The sequence below is a fragment of the Rana temporaria genome, chromosome 3 (assembly GCF_905171775.1).
Source record: "Rana temporaria chromosome 3, aRanTem1.1, whole genome shotgun sequence".
Taxonomy (NCBI): Eukaryota; Metazoa; Chordata; class Amphibia; order Anura; family Ranidae; genus Rana; species Rana temporaria.
Window position 1 is genome coordinate 376,073,815 of NC_053491.1, and position 24,536 is coordinate 376,098,350.

Sequence of the window (24,536 nt, forward strand, 5' to 3'; positions counted from 1 at the left end):
AGAACCGCACACTAAACGCAAGGCTTGTCGTGTAAACTAGCCCCAAGATGGGAGTTATTGATTTTATTACGGGGGCCCCAGGGCCGTCTTAATAGCATCATGGGCCCCTGGGCAAAGTAATGCTCTGGGGCCCCTACAATGATGACAGTACAGGTAAACAGACATCAAGTAGGTAGGAGGTAGACTGCCTCCCTTGTGTATCTATCACTCTCAGTGCCATCATGGGGCCCCCAATGTCGGGGCAGGGTGGGCTCTAGGGCCAGCTGCTTTGGGTGCCCTCTCATTAAGACAGCCCTGGGGGGCCCCATCCTCTATACAGCACTTATATGTCTGGGAAAGCCGAACAAGAAAACCAAGTTGGCACTCCGCATATTAAAAACCCACTATGGCGCAAGCGCCTGCGCCACCAACAACCCCTAAAAAAAGGTTATGATGTTAGATACATTATATCGTTTCTCTTATCAGTGGATTTATCTAGCCAGCAGGTAACAGGAATAATTCAGCCAGAGATAACTGGGATTGAAATCAAAGATAACACAGTTGAGTACATTGAAAGCGCGCCGTTTGCTTAAGAACACGTTAGATTAAATGTTTTAGCGCAGGCCATTATCTTTTCTGCTAAAATAAAAAGCTTCTCCGTTATTTTTTTTGGCTCGATCCACTTTTAAAAATGGCGGTCATCCAGGGTGCGCACAAAGTGTTTACTGAAAGGCTTCCATCCTCTCCCTGTGTACACCTTGGCCGGTGCACAATGGGAGACGCCATACATGTGTCTGGACACGACCGGGGAGAGGATCCGCCTTTTGTTTGCTGTGACCAGGCATCAGAGCTTTGTGAGGAATCAGGAATGTGAGAGGTGTTTAGCGAGCTGGGTGGGGAGCACAGAGGTCAATTAGTGGCTGTCAGTTCTCAGTGTGCAAAAGTGCCCGAAGGTGAAAGAATATCCGCCGCGCCCAGGTAGGGTTGCCACTTTCCTGCAAAAAAATACATGTATATGGGACTACCTGATTTTTCTCTGCTTTGTCAATAAGTTCCATTTTAACAGCCTGGCACACTTAAGCCTGGTACACACAATTACATTTTCCGCGGACAAAGCGTAGGACTTTTGTCCGAAGGGCGTTGGCTGTGAACTTGTCTTGCATACAAACTGCAAAGAATTGTCGGCCAACAAACGCAAAACAACGTGTTTTTTCAGCTCTTTAGCGCCACCCTTTGGGCAACTTCTGCTAATGTTGTGTTATGGTTAGCATTGCTTCTGAGCATGCGTGTTTGTACTTTGGATTTTTGTACACACGATCGGATAATCCGACAACACACATTTGTTGACGGAAAATTTAAAGCATGCCATCTCACATTTGTTGGCGGAAAATCCAACAATTGTCCGATGGAATATACAAACGGTCGGATTTTCCGACAACAGCCTGTCATCACACAATTTCCCGTCGGAAAATCCGATCGTGTGTATGGGCCTTAAGTTCACCAAAAAGCCGCTCTGCTCAATGTAGTTATGGTTTTTGCTTGAAGCGAATCACCACCTTTTCATCTCAGGAATTAATAACCCATAATTGTTTAAGTAGGGTGCTATGCTAGCAGGCAGCCAACTGGTAAAATGGCAGAGTAGTGATCCCCCCACTCACAGGCATCATTATTGGTGTCAGTGGGGGAAGTAGTGCCCCATCACGGATGTTAGCGGAAGGAATAGCGCCCCATTGTTGGTGTCATGGGAAGGAATAGTGCCCCATCAGTGGTATTAGTGGAAGAATAGTGCCACATTGTTGGTGTCAGTGGGAGGAATAGTGTCCCATCATTGGTATTAGTGGAAGGAATAGTGTCCCAGGATTCGGGTCAGTTGGAGGAATAGTGTCCCATTGTTGGTGTCATGGGAAGGAATAGTGCCCCATCATTGGTATTAGTGGAAGAATAGTGCCACATTGTTGGTGTCAGTGGGAGGAATAGTGCTCCATCATTGGTATTAGTGGAAGAAATAGCACCCCATTGTTGGTGTCAGTGGAAGGAATAGTGCCCCATCATTGGTATTAGTGGAAGAATAGTGCCACATTGTTGGTGTCAGTAGGAGGAATAGTGCTCCATCATTGGTATTAGTGTAAGGAATAGTGTTCCAGGATTGGGGTCAATTGGAGGAATAGTGTCCCATTGTTGGTGTCAGTGGAAGGAATAGTGCCCCATCATTGGTATTAGTGGAAAAAATAATGCCCTATCATTGGGGTCAGTTGGAGGAATATAGTGCCCCATCATTGGTATTAGTTGGAGGAATAGTGCCCCATCATTGGGGTCAGTTGGAGGAAGATTGCCGCATCATTGGTGTCAGTGGACACAATAGTGCCCAATCATTGGTATTAGTTGGAAGAATAGTGCCCCATCATTGGGGTCAGTTGGAGGAAGATTGCTCCATCATTGGTGTCAGTGGAAGGAATAGTGCCCCATCATTGGTATTAGTTGGAGGAATAGTGCTTCATCATTGGGGTCAGATGGAGGAAGATTGCCCCATCATTGGTGTCAGTGGACAGAATAGTGCCCCATCATTGATATTAGTTGGAGGAATAGTGCCCCATCATTGGGATCAGTTGGAGGAAGATTGCCCCATCATTGGGGTCAGTGGAAAGAATAGTACCACAGCATTGGTATCAGTTTGAAGAATAGTGCTCCATCATTGGCGTCAATTAGAGAAATAGCACACCATTGTTGATGTCAGTAGCAGGTATTATGGCCCATTGTTGGCATCAGTGGGAGGAATAGCGTCTTGTATCAGTGGGAGGAAAAGTGCCCCAAGGACCAGATATAGGCAAGTAAAGAGACACATCCGGCTCCCGGGCCGCAGTTTGGAGACCACTGGTCTAGTAGCTTAGCAGGGGTCCCCTCTGCAGGCCACAAATACAACTGTACAACTTTATTATTTTCAAAAAAAAAAAAAATACTGCTGACACCAGCAAAAGCTACTAAATCCCAGTCTCCGCTGTGCCAGACAGAAAACACTAACACTCTGTTCTTCCATTAATCCTCAGACACAGGTCCTCTTCACTATCACCAGTCACCTGGAACCAGCACACAGCAAGACGATGCCCAGTGCAAGGGATTTGTTCTAAGATTCCATCATAAAGAAAAGGGGTCAGTGAGAGGGAAAGAGAATGGATTAATGTCACTGATAATAAGTACACTTTACTGGTATTTTAATAAGATACTTGAGGCTCCATTGTCAATATATGGTAGAAGATTGCCATCTTGTGGCACTTTAGGGTAATGCAGATGATCCACAGACATTAAAGCAGGGGTGCCCAACCTTTTGCGGAGCGAGGGCCACTTTAGCAACTTGGTAACCGGTCGCGGGCCACAATGAGCGTAGCGGACAAATGGCAGGTCTGTGTCCACTCTGCATATGTAGAGCAGACACGGATACAGGCTGCTCTACCCTAAGGGCCCTCCGATCCGCCCAGACAGAAGGGGACAGATCCCCTTCTGTTTTTTTAAGCAGATCAGATTGCAGATAGGTGGGTGTAAGCAGACACGAGTCTGATTACATCTGCCGCTCTATAGAGGTGAATGGAGGGTCCGATTGGATACTCCTGAAAAACAGACAGGCAGACCCGATCGAAGTGATCGTGTGAAAGGGGCCTAAGGCTGCTTTCGCACTGATGCACAGCGGTTTACCTGCACCTCAACTGACCTCGATCTTTACTTCTTTCTCAGGATTCCTGGAGCTGTTTGCTGCTGTCCCCCAGGTGGTTATGGCTGGTGGCTGTCCTCCAGGGCTGGTACTGGTACTGCTGGCTGATACTGCTGCTGGGTCCTGCCTGCTGGTACTGCTGGCAGGTACCGCTGGCTTGTACTGCTGGTGGGTACTGGTATTGCTGGCTGGGACTGCTGTTGGGCACTGCCTGCTGGTACTGCTGGAAGGTAACACTGGCTGGTACTGCTGGTTAGTAATGGTACTGCTGGTGGGTACTTTTGGCTGGTACTGGTACTGCTAGCTAGTACTGCTGACTGGTACCGCTGGCTGGTACTGGTACTGCTAGCTACTAGTACTGCTGGCGGGTACTGATGGCTGGTACTGGTACTGCTGGCGGATACTGCTGGCTGGTACTGATGCTGATCCTGATGACTGGTACTGCTTGGCTGGTACCGGTGGCTGGTACTGGTGACTGGTACTGATACTGGTACTGGCACAGCTGCTGTCCCAGATCGCGGGTTCCCATGCATTAGTGTGACAGAAGCATGCAGGGGCCGTAGACTGAGAGCAGAGCAGTGCTTCCTGTCACAGGTGGAATACATTTGGTATCACTCCGCCTGTGAAGGAGCCGGCGCTATACAGGAAGCATCGGCTCTGCTTCCTGTAGCGGCAGCTCCGTTCTTCACGCTGATGCTCGGAGATGGCAGGTCTGGAACCCGCGACCTGAGCTTGCCCGACCTCCCAACTGAGAGCAAGGCGGGCCACATCAGAGGGCCCCATGGGCCAGCGGTTGGGCACCCCTGCATTAAAGTATAACTGAAAGCTAAATTCTTTCAATTAAAATGAACTGTATTGAATTATTTTGCTGCTAGCATTAGTAAATAGACAGAAAGGTATATTAGATTTAAGCCCCATACACACTATCAGTTCTCCTGATGGTTTTTCTCTTCAGGTTTACCAAAACCATCTAATATGAGGTCTAATAGGAGTTTCAATATTTATGTAATCAGGCAGGCCCTTGCACTACATTGTTTTGGTAAACCTGAAGAGAAAACCTGCAGGAAAACTGATAGTGTGTATGGGGCTTTACTTGTCTTAAACTTTTTTTTTTATTTCTTCAGTCGCTTCCTGATATCTGGCCTAGGTCAAAATAATGTCATACATCCCAGGAGTCTTCATGGGATTTTTTTCCTTTCATCTGGAGGAAGGGAGGAGGGGCTTTCTCAGCTCAGCATGCCTGAGCTAACGGCAGATGGATTCCGGGAAGTAAATGCTGCATAAATCATCTGTGCTGACTGAAGTTGTCTGCTAGTAAGAAATGCTAATGATTTCTCAATAAAAAAGAAGCTTTGAGACATGGATGGATGAGTTTGCTTTGAATATTAAACATGGATTAAGTAGCATTTTCAGTTTGGGGGCTCAGATACAGTTAGGTCATTTATGAAGACAAAACTTGTTTTAGTTTTAGTTTTGGATAGAGTGGAGAGAAATTAGAAGACCTGTTAGCTTTTTAGTGCTGTCTGTGTTCCTGTTGGGGAGAAAAACCCTCTCTATTTGTCCTGGTGACCATTGTCACCAAAAATGAAAGAAAACACCAAATATTCCAGAGTAACCAAAACAGAAGTAGAGGAACAATCTTCCAGCGGGACACTAGTTCTGGTGACTACCAGGGATTTCCCTCAATTAGGAGGGATTTCATCTCACTTCCTGCTGCTACTATGGGATAAGAAGTGAAAGAAAATATCTCCAATGGAACACTAATGGCAAAATAATCAGCAGAGGTTCTAACCCTTCCGTACTCTAACCAAAAGGGAAAAAAGTTATGGGCTCAGTTCTACTTTAACCAGGGGAGGGCTGGCAGCCTTAGGCCTGGGGGGCAAGTCCAGTCAAGTGGCCCATAGAGTGTGGAAAAGTGATGGATCGAGGAAAACAGTCTAAGATTTTTCATGATCACAAGAGTCCGCACAGAGGCCCCCCTTACATCAGAGGCTACACAGAAGCCCCCCCTTACATCAGAGTCCGCACAGAGGCCCCCTTACATCAGAGTCTGCAGAGAGGCCCCCCTTACATCAGAGTCCGCACAGAGGCCCCCCTTACATCAGAGTCCGCACAGAGCCTCCCCTTGCATCAGAGTCCGCACAGACCCCATATACATCAGAGTCCGCACAGACCCCATATACCTCAGATCTGATGTAAGGGGTGTTCTGGGAAACTTGATTTATGGGTGCATGCTGTGGACTATTGTGTAAAGAGGGTCTCTGCTCACCAAAGCCTGCCCCCCCTCCCCTTTAACAAAGTCCACAGAGCACCCCTTTTTATACACTGGGAGGCAGGAGAGACTAGAGAGGGTGAGCTTTCCAGGATGTAGTCGCAGGCAGGCTGTCTGATGCTTTTTTGGGTTCAAACTTCCTGTCCAGTGCCCATACATGCCCGGGGAGTGTGGGCAGGGCTGACTCAGAAGGAGGAAGCGCAGATGAGCTCTATCTCTCCTCGTGTCTGTGCAGAGAGAGAAGGGGATGTCAGCACTGGTGTGCGCTGAGGCTGAGCTATGTGTGAGACGAGACATAGCTCAGCTCTGCAGCCACCTACCTTGGAGCTGACACAGGCACGGCTGCACAGTGGGAGGTGAGCAGCGGCCGTGACCTGTGTTAACAGAGCTCCAGCAGGCATATTCCTGCTCTGCAAAAACAGCATTTGGTAGTGGCAGCCGGTGGCTGTGCATAGTGTCACCAGCCCGGGGGGGGGGGGGGGGATATTTCCACCCTGCCCCCCCTGCCAGCCCTCCCCTGACTTTAATCACTTCCCACCCAGTCAATAGCATATTGACGCGGGGAAGTGGTTCTGTTATCCTGCTGGATGTCTTTTGACATCCAGCAGGATAACATGGGGGCGTGCAGCGTGGTGATCGTGGGTGCAGCGTGTCAGTCTGACACCCCGCATCTCCGATAGTGATAAGAAGCCTCTGTCAGAGGCTTCTTACCACGTGATCAGCTGTGACCAATCACAGCTGATCATCGCGTGAACCTTGAAGTGCCTGTAAATGGCATTTCTCGGTTCGCGCTGACAGGGAGAGCCGATCAGCGTCTCTCCCTGTCAGAGGGGGGGGGGGGTCTGTGCTGATTATCAGCACATTTATTATCAGCACAGCCCCCTCAAATGTACAAGTCACATGCCCAGCAGTGCCCCAATATTAAATTATGCAAGTGCCCACCACAGTGCCAATCACTGCCCACCACAGTGCCAACCACTGCCCAGCAGTAACACCTGTCAGTACCTCATCATCAGTGCTGCCAATCAGTGCCACATGTCAGTGCCAATCAGTACCGTCTATCAGTGCCAATCAGTCCCGCCTGTCAGTGCCCATCCCAGCCGCCTGTCAGTGCCACTTATCAGTGCTGCATATCAGTGCCGCCTATCAGTGCCCATCAATTCTACATATCAGTGCCACTTTATCTAAAATAAAAAAATGTTGGTCTTTTTTACTTTGTTTAGCAAAAAATAAAAAACGCAGAGGTGATCAAATACCATCAAAGAGAAAGCTCTATTTGTGGGAAGAAAATTATAAAAATTTTGTTTGGGTACAGTGTTGTCATTCAAAGTGTGACAGTGCTGAAAGCTGAAAATTGTCCTGGGCAGGAACAGGCAAAAGTGCCTGGTATTGAAGTGGTTAAAGTGGTATTAAACCCCAAAATGTATTATTTTGCAGTTTATCAATTGTTCGATGTGGTGGCTGCATTAGTTTACTTTTTTAGGATTATTTACACCTGGTGATCTGGCCAGCAAGTCTGTTGTCTGTTATTTTTTAAATTCCTTTAACAGACCAAGCTGTCTACCACAACTGGCAGTTGGAGTGCTGTGATAAACCATTTACCACCCCCGCAATGGGCGCCCCCCAGGGCGGACCCCGCCCCTTTTTTGGCTCCATAATCGGCACCTTTTCTTCTTTCGGCCACGTGCTGAAAACACAGTTTTTGGCCAATATGTTTCGGTAGCCGAAATTTCGGTTCACCACAAAAAAAAAAACAATAAGCATATATTGATTGGTTTGCACAAAAGTTATACAGCGTCTACAAACTACGGCATACATTAATGGAATTTTTATTTATCATTTAATTTATTTTTCCTAGTAATGGCGGCGATCAGCGATTTATAGCGGGATTGCGATATTGTGGAGGACAAATCGGACACTAGCTGACACTTTTTTGGGAACCTGTGACACTGAGGCCTAGTACACACGAGAGGATTTATCCGCGGTTATGGTCCAGCGGACCGTTTCCGCGGATAAATCCTCTCGAGGATTTCAGCGGATTTGGATCCGATGGAGTGTACTCACCATAGGATCGAAATCCGCGCCGAAATCCCCTCGCGATGACGTGTCGCGCCGTCGCCGCGATGATGACGCGGCGACGAGCGCGACGCTGTCATATAAGGAATTCCACGCATGCGTCGAATCATTACGACGCATTCGGGGGATCCCTTCGGACGGATTGATCCGGTGAGTCTGTACAGACCAGCGGATCAATCCGTTGGGATCGATTCTAGCGGATAGATTTGTAGACATGTCTACAAATTTATATCCGCTTGAAATCCATCCCAGGGGATAAAAATCCGCGGAAACAGATCCGCTGGATTGTACACACCATAGAATCTATCCGCTGAAACCGATCCGCTGAGATTTTTCAGCGGATGGATTCTATGGTGTGTACGGGGCCTAATACAGTTATCTGTGCTAAAAATATGCACTGTCACTGTATTAATGACACTGGCTGGGAAGGGGTTAACATCAGGGGTGATCAAAGGGTTAGCTGTGTGCCTAGCTAGTGTGTTAGTGTAGTGTGGGAGGTGCTTTTATTAGTGGAAGGCATGGATCAGTGTTCCTGCTTTGCAGAGACACAGGACCCACGCCTTCTCTACTGACAGACCGGCAATCTCCATTGTTTACATAGGCCGTTTTGCCTGTGTACTGAACGATTAGTAGGTGCCAGCGGACATCCAGTCTGTAGGACCTGCTGATCGGCTCCCGCTGTGTAAAATCCCAGTGGTAGCGAGCAACCGGCGGCACGCACCTGCGCCTGATACCCGGAAGTGCAGGATCACTGCTATAGGGTAGTTGGCAGCTGGTGAATGCATTAAGGAAAAATTCTTGAGGCTTTAGAACTATTTTAACCACTTAAGGACCGCCACCTGCACATATACGTCGGCAGAATGGCACGGCTGGGCACAAGCACGTACAGGTACGTCCTCTTTAAGTGCCCAGCCATGGGTCGCGGGTGCGCCCGCGACCCGGTCAGGAGCTACGTGACCGCGGGACCCGTGGACTCGATTGCCACTGGAATCCCGTGATCGGTCCCTGGAGCTGAAGAACGGTGAGAGCTGTGTCTAAACATGGCTTCCCCGTTCTTCACTGTGGCGCCGTCATTGATCGTGTGTTCCCTTTTATAGGGAAACACAATCAATGACGTCACACCTACAGCCACACCCCCCCTACAGTTAGAAACACAAATGAGGTCACACTTAACCCTTTCGGCGCCCCCTTGTGGTTAACTCCCAAACTGCAATTGCCATTTTCACAGTAAACAATGCATTTTTAATGCATTTTTTGCTGTGAAAATGACAATGGTCCCAAAGATGTGTCAAAATTGTCCGAAGTGTCTGCCATAATGTCGCAGTCACGAAAAAAAATCGCTGATCACCGCCATTAGTAGTAAAAAAAAAAAATTAATAAAAATGCAATAAAACTATCCCCTATTTTGTAAATGCTATAAAATTTGCGCAAACCAATCGATAAACGCTTATTGCAATCTTTTTTTTACAAAAATAGGTAGAAGAATACGTATCGGCCTAAACTGAGGAAATTTTTTTTATATATTTTTGGGGGATATTTATTATAGCAAAAAGTAAAAAATATTGAATTTTTTTCAAAATTGTCGCTCTTTTTTTGTTTATAGCGCAAAAAATAAAAACCGCACAGGTGATCAAATACCACCAAAAGAAAGCTCTATTTGTGGGAAAAAACGGACGCCAATTTTGTTTGGGAGCCACGTCGCACGACCGCGCAATTGTCAGTTAAAGCGACGCAGTGGCGAATCGCAAAAACTGGACAGGTCCTTTAGCTGCCTAAAGGTCCGGGTCTTAAGTGGTTAAGGTTGTTTTCGTGTTTAGATACACTTATATATAACTGACATCCAAATAATTGTTACAGTTTTAAGCTGCCGAGAACACCTCACCTCAAAGTGCCTTACATAAGAGTTGCATTGCTCCACAACAACAAATCCTTAGAATGTAGTCTAAAAGAAAATGAAAAAATAAACCGCAGTGCCCAGCAGTATGTACAAGGAAAAACTGCTTTAATAACAAGTATGAAAATATTTCCGTATCATACATCATCCCCCAAAATGTCTTCCTGTGTATTCGCTTCCTGTGGGGAGAGGAATCCTTTAGGAAATGCTTTGTGTGTTTTTTTTTCTGTAACATATAAAATACAAAAATAATGACAACGGTGTCCAAGCCCCGGTAGATTACAGTACGTTTTGGTTGTGCGTTTAAAGGCGGTCGGTGTTTAGCCCTGCTAAAGTGTCCAGTGTATATCATTCAGGCCTCCGTTGTCGCCAAGGCCTCCGTCTGCCTCGAAAAAGTTCATGAGGGCGGCCATGGTGGTTTCGTCATTCTCAAAGTCAAGAGCAGAACCCTCACCTGAGAGACCAAAGAAATAAAGTGAATGACAAGAAGAGTTAATATACTTTTAACACTTTATCTCTTTAACATACAGTGGTTAGCTAATCAAGCAAATATTCTACCCACTGTCAGGGACTTTAAAACTTTTGACAATTCAGAAGTTACTGCTCCCTACTAATAATGGAAGTTGAATTTCAGTGGTTCTGTTGCTGGTGAAGTGTCAATGATAACAGCAACAGAAAATTTCGAACCATCTATGGCCAGCTTAAAGGAACAGTAAAGGAAAAAAATGTGTTTGCTGAAATGACTGTTTACAGGGTATAGAGACATAATAGTTAACTGATTCCTTTTAAAAATGATTAAAAATAGATAAAAATCAATCATATAATGTACCTACAGTTTAGTTTCGTTTTTAAACTGGTTTCATGTTTCTGTGAAGTACAGAGACACACAGAACAAAAACAAACAAACACAGGGCAGTGTTTGTTTTTAAAATGAATCTGATTGGTTCTGAGGAGTTTTAGACACACAGTAATGACACCTTCTTGATCATGGACCACAGTGAGAAGCTTGCATGAGTTTTTTCATAAGGAGCCAGACAAGCAGGAAGTGTGGAGATCACAGCAGAATTACAGCTACTTCAAAGCAAAAACGAACAATGAGGACATGAAACCAGTACTGCAGTAAGGTAAAGGAAGCTATTTAGCTAAAAAAAAAAAATCCTTTAGTGACCCTTTAAGTCCTTTCGCTAGGGGAGATAACGGGAAGGGACTACATTTTTTTTTAAATATATAGAAAGCCCAACCTTGGGAAAGCTAAAAGTCCACTCTTGCAGTGGTACTGCGCCCTAAATGCGCTCTAGCAGGGGACTGCCCCTTGTTGGCATTGTGTCCACAGTAGCATTTGCATTGGCAGAGCCGAGTAGGACTGGCCAGAGAGAGATTACGTTGAAGCAGCTTGCCAGCTTATAGGATCACTAAAGGAAACATTTTTTTTTACTGAAATGACTGTTTACAGGGTGTAGAGACATAATAGTTAACTGATTCCTTTTAAAAACGATTAAAAATAGATAAAAAGCAATCATATAATGTGCCTCTTAGATGCAAAAACGAAACTGAAAGTAGTTTAGTCTTTGCATGTTATTTTAAGCCTCTGTGCTGGACAGTGCCATAGAGAGTCATGGCTAGGAAAACGAAACTAAACTCTCCCATGACTTTTTTCATACGGAGCCAGACAACCGGGAAGTGTCCAGAACAGAGCAGTTTTACAGCAACATCAGAGCAAAATTGAGCAATGAGGACATGAAACCAGTACTGCAGTAAGGTAAAGGAAGCTATTTAGCTAAAAAAAAAAAATTCCTTTAGTGACCCTTTAAGCCCAGGTTCACACTGGGCTGAGGGAGTGAAGCCGTGCGAGTTCAGCTGAACTCGCACGATTTCACTCCCGCTGGCAGTCCCGATTTCGGCCGCGATTTAAGAGACATCTGTGCAGGTTTCTGCACAGATGTCAATGTAAATCACGGCCCGAAATCTGAAAAAGTAGTACAGGAACTACTTTTTGAAATCGGTGCAGCGCCGCAGATGCGGCGTCGCACCGATTAGGATGGTGCCATTGCCGACAATTGCCGCCGATTTGAGATGCGATTTGACATGTGAACTCACATCTCAAATCGTACCAAATCGTACCCAGTGTGAACCTGGGCTAAACGTGTATTACAATATGTGTGAACTAAATATTTTGGATTGCAAAATTTGCCAGAAAGGATATACAGGTGATACTCGAAAAATTTGAATATCGTGCAAAAGTTCATTTATTTCACGAATGTAACTTAAAAGGTGAAACTAATATATGAGAGAGACTCATTGCATGCAAAGCAAGATAGTTCAAGCCGTGATTTGTCATAATTGTGGTGATTATGGCTTACAGCTCATGAAAACCCCAAATCCACAATCTCAGAAAATAAGAATATTACATGCAATCAATAAAATAAGGATTATACATAGAACAATATCGAACCTCTGAAATGTAGAAGCATGCATATGTACTCAGTACTTGGTTTGGGCCCCTTTTGGAGCAATTACTGCCTCAATGCGGCGTGGCATGGAAGAGATCAGCCTGTGGCACTGCTGAGGTGTTATGGAAGACCAGGAGGCTTCAATAGCGGCCTTCAGCTCTTCTGCATTTTTCGGTCTCATGTCTCTCATCTTTCTCTTGGCAATGCCCCATAGATTATCTACAGTATGGGGTTCAGGTCAGGCGAGTTTGATGGCCAATCAAGCACAGTAATCCCACGGTCATTGAACCAGGTTTTGGTGCTTTTGGCAGTGTGGGCAGGTGCCAAGTCCTGCTGGAAAATGAAGTCAGCATCCCCATAGAGCTCGTATGTGGAAGGAAGCATGAAGTGCTCCAAAATCTCCTGGTAGACGGCTGCATTGACTTAATGAAGCACTGGGAGAGGGCGGGACAATACTACAAGCCAAACAGACTCTTCTGCAAACACATGTGTTGACAAGGAACATGATGACAGGAGGAGAGAGCAGTGTGAGAAGAGTAGTGAACTCCTGCTGCTTCTTCACTGGCCAATCACAGGCTGGGAGTGGGAAGGTGGCCAAGCTTTTTTTACCTTACCTGCAGCAAGGAAAAGTCAGGTACTGGAAAACCAAATATAAGATAATTAAATATCAGCTTTTAAATACACCAGCAGAAACTTACCCAGGAGGTGATCTGGAATAGGGAACGAGGGCAAGATGTCATTTGGAGAAGACGCTTCTAGTTTCTCAATTTCTGAAGGGGACAGTCGTACCAAATCGTCTTTCTGAACCTGAACAAAAGCCATCAAACAAACACTTCTTAATGAACACAAGAGTAAAAATGCCACATAGATAAATCTTACATTTAAAGGGGTTGTAAAGGTTTGTTTTTATTTTCTAAATAGGTTCCTTTAAGCTAGTGCATTGTTGGTTCACTTACCTTTTCCTTCAATTTCCCCTCTAAATGTTTCTTTTTCCTTTGTCTGAATTTCTCACTACCTGTTTCTCCTCAGTAAACTTGCCCCCATCATCCAAGCTGTTCTGGCTGGGGGTTAGTCAGCCAGAACAGCTTACTGAGGAGGAAAAGGAAGTGAGAAATTAAGACAAAGACATTTTTTTTTAGAAGGAAAATCGAAGGAAAAGGTAAGTGAACCAACAATGCAGTGGCTTAAAGGAACCTATTTAGAAAACAAACAAGTGCTAAGCCTTTTGTTTCTATGGCTGTACAGTGTAACCTCCTGTACATAACCTCAGCTGGTGTGGAACTTCAGCTTTAAGCACTCCTCGCCCCCTTAAACGCCACATACGGTATGTAATTTCTTTGGGGTGGGGAGTGGGTCCCTAGTTTTGAGTGGCACTTCCTGTTCCACTTCCTGTTTCCGACTACAGGCCGCCTAGGCGACACCTCCTCTCCCCCTAGGCAGCCCCTCCCTCTCGGCAATCTTCTGGGACACGTCAGAGGTCCCAGAATATTGCCTGTCCACTGGGAGAGTGCAGCATGAGTCACGCATGCGCAGTGCGTGCCCGGCCGTAAAGTCGCAAGCTGTCACGACCAGGTGCCCACAGTTTCAATGGAGGCCCTTGCGGAGAGGAGGGGGAGAGGAGCGAGGCTCTGTGCAGCCGCATCGCTGGACTGTGGGACAGGTGAGTGTCTGCAGGGGCGGACTGACCATTCGGGCACTGTCAAAATATGTGTTTTTTTTTAAATCCCAAGATTATAGCTGCCCCGCCTCTCCAGTACCTTTTCAGTGTGTGTATGTGTATTCTGTGTGTATGTATACTGTGTGTGTATATTGTGTGTCTGTGTATGTATACCGTGTGTGTGTGTATATTGTGTGTCTGTGTGTGTATACTGTGTATGTATACTGTATGTGTGTGTGTATACTGTGTGGCCCCATAATCTATTGCCTGGGGGCCCCATAATCCCCTATTGCCCAGGGCCCCATAATCTTCTATTGCCCAGGGGCCCCATAATCTCCTATTGCCCAGGGGCCCCATAATCTCCTATTGCCCAGGGGCCCCATAATCTCCTGTTGCCAGGGGGCCCCATGAGTTGTCAGTCCGCCCCTGAGTGTCTGTTTATTAAAAAGTCAGCAGCTACACTTTTTGTAGCTGCTGACTTTTAAGAAACAAAAATAAAACCTGAAACTCCACTTTAAGGTCTGATTGAACTATAGCCTGTAAAATGAAATTGAGGGACCTACTCTTATGAGATTTTGTGTATGATGTGTTAATTTCTCTGTAAAACTTAATAAAATTATAATTTGGATGTGTATTCCTACTTGAAACTTAGTGTGTTTTGTGTATTTCTTCCAGATCTGTGCAGTAATCCAGTGTGAAATATTCCCTCTGTGCAGGAGCTTCCTATCATAAAGACCGGTCACTGCTTCTCTCGCTCCTTGTGCAGGGTGACTGGTCTTGTCTCCGCCCCCTCCTGTAATTTTCTGCAGGCAGTCTGTAGTGGGTGTGGCCTGTTGGGTCCCTCTCACAGCCCTCTGAACAGTGATTAAGAAAACAGTCTTTGCTTCTTTAGTAAACTAAAACTATTGTCAAGGCAAAGGATGATGTGTGGTGATTTCACCAAGACACTCCCGGGGCTGCAGAATTCTGAACTTACCTCCCCGCATGGGGCGCCAATGCCAAGAGGGGATTTCTTTAAAAGGTCACTAGGACTTATATCCCCATTAAACGGCGGAGACTGCAACCTGTAAAACAGAAAGGATTTATACTTTGGTTATTGTGGTTATCACGGTATTTTTCATTTCCATAGCGCCAGCTTACTCTGTGGCACTGTAGGGTGGGATTTACCGCACAGGCCCCTAGACATTTTCATTGTATCCATCATATGGTCCCAATCCCTTACTAGTAAGGTGATAAAGAAATGTTCAATGAGACGGTCTTGGCTTTGTTGCCGTTAGAAAGACTTATGCTACCATTAACTCCAGAATTCACAAATGTGTTGGATAAAGAAAGAGTTCAATCAGAAGAACCGTCTACAACTGGCTGAGAAAGGATGCGTTTTAAAGTGTAAGCCCCTGTTCACACCGGTACGATTTGTCATAAAATTGGACAGGTCCAAATTGGTGCTACTCCTACTTTGCGGTGCCACACCAATTTGAAAAAAGGTTCCTGCACAATTTTATTTTGATTTCAGGTGCGACTTGCATAAACACCTGTGCATGAAGTCGCACAGATGTCAGCCAAAGTCACACCAAAGTCACACAGGACTAAAACTTCAAGGGATAAAGGAATTTAAACTGGGATAGTTGGCAAGTACGAGACAGCTGCTTTGGCCACCACAACAATGACAGGGCCCAGGGCAGCTTCCCCTTTTGCCCTGTCTTACAGACAGCCCTGAGCACTGATCTGCCAGTAGACAGGGGAAGGGGGGGCAACAACACGGAAGCATGGGGACATCTGATGTAAAGGGGGACTCTACTGGGGACACAACCTGGTGAGGGGGGATTTGTCAACTTCTGGATTACTTTTCCAGGTGCTCCCGGGCAGGCAGTTCTAACTGAGGCCTGGTATTTGGCTTCTGCAGTGTTGAGTTAGGCCTGCATGGCTGTGCCCTTCCAGCTCACCTCAGCACGCATGCTTATGCAGGCTTCCGTAGGATTGTGGCTGCTCCTTATTACCTTAGGGCGCATGTCGATGCACGACCGGAAGACTGGTAAATAAAATGCCAAACTTCCCTAGCGTTACCGCTGTGCCCTTTCAAGTTTTGGCACACATCAGCACAAGCTCTTGGAAAGGCAAGAGTGCGTCCAGTAAGTGGAGAACAGGGATTTGACAGGCTGACTGTCCCTGACCCGTCCCTTTCATTCACAGGATTTCAGTTCTTTCAGTCATAGATGCTCAGCATCACAAGTAGGCCTTACCAGGGGTGGTTTGCATGGACATAGAGCCTGCCTAAAAACACTTACTTCTCCAGACTGACATCTATAGGATGCATTAAGGTGAAAAATACACAAGGGTTTACTACCCCTTCTAAGAAAAGTACTGAGCACCCTGCTGGCCCCTCCCACCAACAAGATCGGCTTGTATTGCTTAGAGAAAACACATAGACCCAGTGATGACATCACTGCATCTAAAATAAGGTATGTAATGAAAACGGAAATGTTTTATTTAAAAATATCATGTTGAAGAGAGGTGGGGGGGCAACAGGAGGAACCAGGGAAGGCAAAATATAAGCAGATTAAACTTCTTTTAATTTTTTTTTTTTTAAACAGTCGGAAAGGGTTAGGTCAGGGGCTTAATTGTGACAATGCAGTAGGACACCTATGCACACTAGAACCATAAACAAATCACCAAAAAAGGTTACATATTCTATGACTAAGGCCCCTTTTACACTTGTCCTGCGACTTGGGACTGCAAAGTCACATGACAAGTCGTACCCCATGTTTTCCAATGAGTAGCATTCATATCTGTGTGACTTCAAAGTAATCCCTGCAGTACTTTGGTCCAACTTTGATGCGACTTGAGGTCCTTAGACCTCAAGATTACACAGGTATTGCTCTAAATCACAGAAAAATCACTGCAAAGTTGTGCAACTTTCAGGTGGCACAAGTGTGAAAGAGGCCTAAAATTATGAAACACAGGAAAATCCCCCCCCCCCACACACACACACACACACACACAGTAATCATACACAAAGTGTTAACAAAGTAAAACCAAGAATTAAACAGGAAACCAATGGAAGTTTTACCTCTGCAGTTCTAATATCTGTTTTGCGATCTCTTTTCCAATGTTTGCAGCACCGAGCAGTGTCCCGCTGGACATCCCAGGTACATGGAGGTAAGGACGCTTGGAAGTATCTACCACAAAACATATCAATTAGAAATCAACTTCAAAGTGCACCTGTGCCCAGACTTTGGACATTAAAGTGTTTAGTACTTAATAAGCTGGAAGGTCAGGTGCTGCGTGCATCTGCATGCATGTTGTTTGGGAAACAGCCGCTGCTCCTTACTTGACATCTGTGTGGGTGCAAGTGCGTGTACCCAAACTTACACTGTCTGTGTTCGGGGACCTGAATCCCCACGTGGATGTCAAATTGGGAGCAGCGGCTGTGTCTGTGCAGCTGTTGTATCCCAATTGACATGAATTGGACTGCCTGCAAGCGGATGCACAGAACACATGTGTATTCCATGTAGGTAAGACACAGCCCTCACACTGGTGTACACTTAAAGCGTTTGTAACCCTAAATTATGCTTTGCTGCCAGCCCCCCTATTTTAAGCTGCCATCCTGCATTGTATGACTGTTTGTCGGAATTGATGCCTCTAAATACCTTTTTGTGCTGTATGTTCAGGCCGGTCACGTGACTCCCGGCCGCTCTGCTATTCCGATCCAGGGCTACAGCAGGAGGAGCCGAGCTCTCCATCGGACGTCAGCCGGGAGTCATGACGTCATGACCGTCGAGCTGGCCGCTCGACCCCTCCCGCTGTAGCCCTGGATTGGAAAAGTAGAGTGGCCAGGAGTCACCTGACTAGCCTGAAGATGCAGCACAAAAAGGTATTTAGAGGCTTTGTTTCCAACACTTATACATTGCGGGATGGCAGCAAAAAAGAGAGGGGCTGGCAATTTTTTTTTTTAATTGTATTTTTAAAAGACAGAGACACAGATTCCCAAGATGAAGGGCAGGGAGAGAGGGGGAAGAGCAGAGAGACAGAGTAAATTACGTAAACTCACCACGGTGTCAGAGCTCAGCAGCCATGATAAACCGTGGTCAGTTTACAGGGGGGGGGGGGCAGAAACTGTCAGAATCAGCCAGGTTTTTTACAGTTTCCAGAGGGGCAGGTTAGACAGCACATAATTTGTAATAAAAACATCTTTGCCTTTCTGAAGCTTCCCTCCAACCACTTTGGTATTTACTGTTAAGTTTTACTATCCAAAGTTAAAACAAGAAGGGCAGAAGATTTAATACAGTAAAACTTTGGTTTGCAAGCATAATTCGTTCTAGAAACATGCTTGTAATCCAAAGCACTTGTATATCAAAGCATTTTTTTTACAGGGTAGAAAAGAGAAGAGAGGTGCCTCTAAGTGAAGCAATAAGTTGCTAAATGTTGTACCTTCATTAGATGTAACCATATTGCTACACTTAGAGGCTCCTCTCTTCTTTTTTATACTCAGTTGTGACATGACGCTACTCTTATATCAAGACATTGCTTGTATATCAAGGCAAAATGTATTAAAACATTTTGCTTGTCTTGCAAAACGCTCTCAAACCAAGGTTTTACTGTACATGGAAAGATGAAAAAACAACTGAAGTTCCGATTTAAGTATGACTGTGTGCATGACACCTAGAGCTTTAAAATAAGCCTTCACTAACCTCTTCAGCTGCAGGTACTGTGGAGTTAATTTCCAAAGATCACAGCATACACTCTAAAGTCAGTTACAATCAGTCTTCTAAAAAAATTGAAACATTTTAAAAGTTGCCTTATGACCCACCTCATGTACCTTATTGCCTTAGTTATGAAAATACTATTTGCAGATTATTGTCCTCAGGGCAGGTAGGTGACTGACACCCCTTAACATCATCGTGTTCTTACCTCTGCCAACCGCTATTGGTTAAAACAAAGGCTATTCAATATTTACAAATACAATCCCTTCGGCTGTATTATCATGAGAACGCAGAGCTGCCAGAGCACTTTACTGCTCCGCCATCTCTCGTTGTTTCCAGTTGTGGTAGGGGGCAGTGTGGTGCGCAAATTTGTTGTTCTCTCACTTCTCACTAAAACAGAAGTATGGAAAACTTGAACATTTATTTTAAAAAAAATGGGTTTTTTTAGGGGGCTAGCAGGCTGCTGCCATAGAGAATAAGGGGAGAAAAGCTGTGATTTCAGTGCCTCTGTTGTAAATTTCGGAGATGAATTTCTCCACAATGCCTGAAGATACAGAGGTGATTGGGGACTTGTTTTAGTGTGTCTTAAATGCTTGTTTAGAATATGTAAATAATCTGTGCAAAGGTTCACATAAACAATACAGCAACAAATTAAACGAATGATAGATAATGATAGATAGATAAATCTTCTCACCTTCTGAAGAGTGTGAGCTCCCAGGGAGAGAGGCAGTCTCTAGAGATGACCCCTGGCCTCTGCAGAAGGATAACACATGAGCTCATAAACATGTTCGTGGTTCAAAAAACAATTTGTTTTAATGAATATATACATGGTTTAAAAAAGGAATTTCGACTCACCTGTAAAATTCCATATCTTGGAAGTACAGTACAGGACACAGGCTGGATTTTCATAGACCCAGGGTTAAAGCCTACAACGAGGGTCTATGAATATCCAGCCTGTGTCCTGTACTGTATGATTAAGACCAAAATAATTTCGAATTACCTGTATATTTCATATCCAGACTCCACACTACCAACCACTCAGCATCTGCTGCCCTTTTCTGTCAATCCCTCCACTGAATTCTGCTTGGAATTCAAAACACTAGCATCCAACCTATCCACCACTATACCCAGAGCTACATTAGAAATCTTGTCACACAATATCACCCAAACCATCCTCTTCGGTCCTCTTAAGACCTCCTGCTTTCTCATCACCTTGTCCTGTGCTTGTCTCTAGGGCTTCTTTAGAGACTCTTAAATTCCCTGAACCCCTCTACCTCAAATTTTCCGGCTATCTCTTACTCTGCGCGCCTTTAGGCAACACCTGAAAACTCATCACTCCAGGTAAAGCCCACCCCACCACTATCTACAATTTGAATTTACCTCAACTCAATCCCAAACAGTTATTACCTTATGTATCACTTGACACTCCCTTTCAGATTGTAAGCTCTCACGGGTATTAGAAGCAGTAGAGAATAAATATCCTCTGCTAATCTGCTGGTCACAGTGTTGGTGTAGGGTAGGGTGGTAAAAACAGTGAGAGCTGACAAGCACAGGAGATAACTGGCAGAGCTGCAAGCACTGTAAGGATACAGCCTAACATCTGTACAGTAGAGATTTCTGTAGATCCTGCCCTGGACTGAAGAACAGGTGCACAGCACCTGCAACATGCAGGCGCCAACACAGAAAGAACTTGGCCGGGAGAGGTGGGAGAGTGACGGCATTTCTCCTATGCAACACTCTCCCACCAGAACTGAGCCTCCCCGCTGTACCGATCAGCTCATCTGGCTCTCTCCTTCCAGTTCTTGCAACTCTCCACAAAGACATCTGTCAGCATGCCTCTCTGAGCCTGTCAGCATCCACAGTCAGGAAGCTGACAGGCTCAGAGAGGCATACCAACGGTGGAGACATCAAGGGTCGAACATGGACGGCCCAGGGGCCACAATTTACCCTATCAATGTAACCAAGTCTGGGTTACATTGATCAAATTCCTATTAATACGAAAGGCAATACCTTTAATGTTCAAACCCCTGATACCAGGTACACACCTAGTGAAGGTCCTGCCTTTTACCCTTAGTAAGATCCGCCATGCCTCCTTTCAATTCTAGAATCCAACATACCTCACAACTTTTTGAGATAGGAATAAGGGACACATATCAGCAAAAGTATGCAGGCATAAGCCACACCCCTTGCCACGCCCCCTTAAAGGAGAATTGTACAAAAAGAACAAGATTGGTTAAACCCACAAGTGCTTTTTTTACCACTACTATTCCTTTATATTGGCTCCGGGAATTTACAAATGCAGCAATTTAGAAATCAGATGAAAGGTTTAGCACTGGAAAAAAAATTTGATAGATAAAAAGAGCATTTTATATACATCTATATAGATCAGACCAAAATGATTGACAAATGAGGAGGAAAGAGGGACATTGCTCCAAATCAGGGACAGTCCCTCGAAATAAGGGACAGTTGGGAGCTATGATCCAATTAGGACACTGCGAAAGCTGAAGCCCCCCAAAGGATTGGGAAATGGCAGGGAGAAAACATGGGAAAGCTCTGAGATAGAACAAAAGACAAACGAACAACATGAGCCCAGTGGAGTCAGAAAAAGATATACTAAATATTAATAGGTACCTGTGGGAACACCATGCTTTTAGGCTCTAATGTGCATAACCAGTCCCCTTTAATACTGACACAAGAATTTATGTGAAATTCCCCAACACTTACGAGACAACTGTGTTAACCGACACAATATATTCAAACTCTTTGGTCCACGGATTAATGAAACTGAACCACTGGCTCCTCAGAATAATGAAGGACCCGTCTTTCACCCTGAACTTGTAGGGGTTTGTCACAATTTTCTCTTTGCTCTGAAGAACTGTATGAAGGAGATACAGACCATCAGTGATGTAAAATATTTAATTCTTGCATGCAATAAATAAATCTTTCTTACTCTTAGCATGATTTCACTTTTGCAGATAGCCAAGGGGCCCAAATAGTTAAAGGAGAACCATGGGCACATTAACAAAAGTGACATTTATGATGCAGTCTGGTCTTAACACAACAATTTCTGTTTTTCTGCATCCCCCTTTAACATAGGTTTACTACCTGTTAATCCAGCTGCCAAAACCATTATTTTTGACTTCTTGTAACAAGGTGACAACACTATTTGTTCTGCACTAAATCACATAGCAGTGCTGTCACCCTGTGGATAGGTTAGTCTTAGATGAACATCTAGTTTTAAATGGACTTTAAATAAGAGACAAACAAATGAAACTCTAACTCAAGCTAACACTGTAAGGCAGCCAATACATTATGCATTTTTTTTTCTTTCAACCATCATGTTGAATGAAAGAAAATGCCTTGATTTCCCCATCCACACATTCGATGAGGGAATTCCTCCCACTGCGGTATTGTTTTCTGCCAGTGGGGAGCCTTCTCTGCCCTCATAATGCCAAGATCAGTGTTGTCATTTATAGCCAGCCCAACCGATGGTTTGTGAAAAAACAGACTGGCTGGTTGTGCATAAGTCGATCAGTAGATCGACTTGTGTACAACCAGCCTGGCCAAAATTCGTCCGGTCTCTGCTGAATCCATGTATGGCTGGCTTTGATCCTTTTCCTGAGTACATTACAGCAATCAGGAGAGTTAATTTTTAGACAATTGCGCTATGCTCCACTTCAGGGTCGATCCGCCCTATAGGCTCACTATGCAAGGCGCTTAGGGCCCCGCAAAGCTGCGAAGGGCCTCCCAAATTACTAGAGGCCCCGCCTGGTGAGAAGTCATTTTCGCCCCCTCACCCGCTTCTCAACTCGCTGGCTGCATTGGAGAAGAGGTAAGAAGTCAGCACACCCCCCGCTTCTTAATTTAATGTAAGAGGTCACCACCTGGTTATCTGCTGACACATTTGCTAAGTTTTACCAGGTTATTGTTCAGGCCTCGATGAATGCTGTCCTTGGTCGAAAAAAACTACAGGCAGCCCTATCAGGGCCTTGTCAGTTATTCCTACTGTTGTTACATTATGAGGAATAATACTGTTGGGCCTGTTAGCTGTTGCCTGCTGTTGCCCACTCCTCATGAGATTGCTTTTATATGCTCTAGTAATCTAAGGCCCCATACACACGAGAGGATTTATCCGCAGATACGGTCCAGCGGACCGTATCCGCGGATAAATCCTCTCGAGGATTTCAGAGGATTTCTATGCGATGGCGTGTACACACCATCGCATTGAAATCCGCGCTGAAATCCTCTGCCGATGACGTGTCGCGCCGTCGCCGCTATTATGACGCGGCGACGGGCGCGACGCTGTCATATAAGGAATTCCACGCATGCGTCAAATCATTACGACGCATGCGGGGAATCCCTTTAGACGGATGGATCCGGTAAGTCTGTACAGACGAGCGGAACACCCCCTCCCCCCGCTTCTCAACTTTCTTTAATGTGACATATCACTGTCGTCAGCGCCCCCCGCTTTTCATTTTTTTAATGTGCCATGTCATTTTGCTTAGGGCCCCAGGGAAGTCAGGATCGGCACTGCTCCACTTCCGCTGTCATATAAGGAATTCCACGCATGCGTCAAATCATTACGACGCGTGCGGGGAATCCCTTTAGACGGATGGATCCGGTAAGTCTGTACAGACGAGCAGAACACCCCCTCCCCCCGCTTCTCAACTTTCTTTAATGTGACATATCACTGTCGTCAGCGCCCCCCGCTTTTCATTTTTTTAATGTGCCATGTCATTTTGCTTAGGGCCCCAGGGAAGTCAGGATCGGCACTGCTCCACTTCCACGTGATTATACACTGGCAAATAGCAAAGCCTGACACAGCCCAGCATAACCCCTCGGCCCCAGGGAGGTCAGGATCGGCACTGCTCCACTTCCACGTGATTATACACTGGCAAATAGCAAAGCCTGACACAGCCCAGCATAACCCCTCCCACTCCCAACATTGCCTCAGTTTTGTCAGCAAACAAAAAATATTGGAGTGAGACCAGAGGACCTGTATCTTGTGATGTACTCCAAGAAAGGGATTTTACAGGCAAGTCAAAAATCCCTTTTTCTTGTAATTCACTGGACCCAGGAGAATTATTTCTGAGGCCCCATACACACCATAGAATCTATCCGCAGATAAATCCCATCAAATGGGTTTCTGCGGATAGATCCTATGGTGTGTACACGCCAACGGATATTTATCCGCAGAGAAATCTCCCCTGGGATGGATTTCCAGCAGATGGATATTTGCTGACATGCTCAACAAATCCATCTGCTGGAATCCATTCCAACGGATGGATCCGCTCGTCTGTACAGACTTACCGGATCCATCCGTCTAAAGGGATTCCCCGCACGCGTCGTAATGATTTGACGCATGCGTGGAATTCCTTATATGACAGCGTCGCGCCCGTCGCCGCGTCATAATAGCGGCGACGGCGCGACACGTCATCGGCAGAGGATTTCAGCGCGGATTTCAATGCGATGGTGTGTACACGCCATCGCATAGAAATCCTCTGAAATCCTCGAGAGGATTTATCCGCGGATACGGTCCGCTGGACCGTATCTGCGGATAAATCCTCTCGTGTGTATGGGGCCTTAGATTACTAGAGCATATAAAAGCAATCTCATGAGGAGTGGGCAACAGCAGGCAACAGCTAACAGGCCCAACAGTATTATTCCTCATAATGTAACAACAGTAGGAATAACTGACAAGGCCCTGATAGGGCTGCCTGTAGTTTTTTTCGACCAAGGACAGCATTCATCGAGGCCTGAACAATAACCTGGTAAAACTTAGCAAATGTGTCAGCAGATAACCAG

The 24,536-nt window shown here is 45.5% G+C and overlaps 1 protein-coding gene across 3 annotated transcripts in view; it reads right to left on the reverse strand.

Moving 5' to 3' along the window:
• Positions 1-10,011: 10,011 nt before the first annotated feature.
• ARNTL2 (aryl hydrocarbon receptor nuclear translocator like 2) overlaps positions 10,012-24,536 on the reverse strand; it is a 75,179-nt gene continuing 60,654 nt past the window's right edge. For all 3 annotated transcript variants that reach the window (XM_040345584.1, XM_040345582.1, XM_040345583.1), the window contains 6 exons: positions 21,456-21,606; positions 19,426-19,484; positions 17,099-17,207; positions 15,008-15,095; positions 13,073-13,181; positions 10,012-10,378 (listed from right to left, as the gene is read on the reverse strand). In XM_040345584.1, the coding sequence (XP_040201518.1) occupies positions 10,254-10,378; positions 13,073-13,181; positions 15,008-15,095; positions 17,099-17,207; positions 19,426-19,484; positions 21,456-21,606 (641 nt within the window). In that variant the 3' untranslated portion in view covers positions 10,012-10,253. The remainder of the gene's footprint in view (positions 10,379-13,072; positions 13,182-15,007; positions 15,096-17,098; positions 17,208-19,425; positions 19,485-21,455; positions 21,607-24,536) is intronic.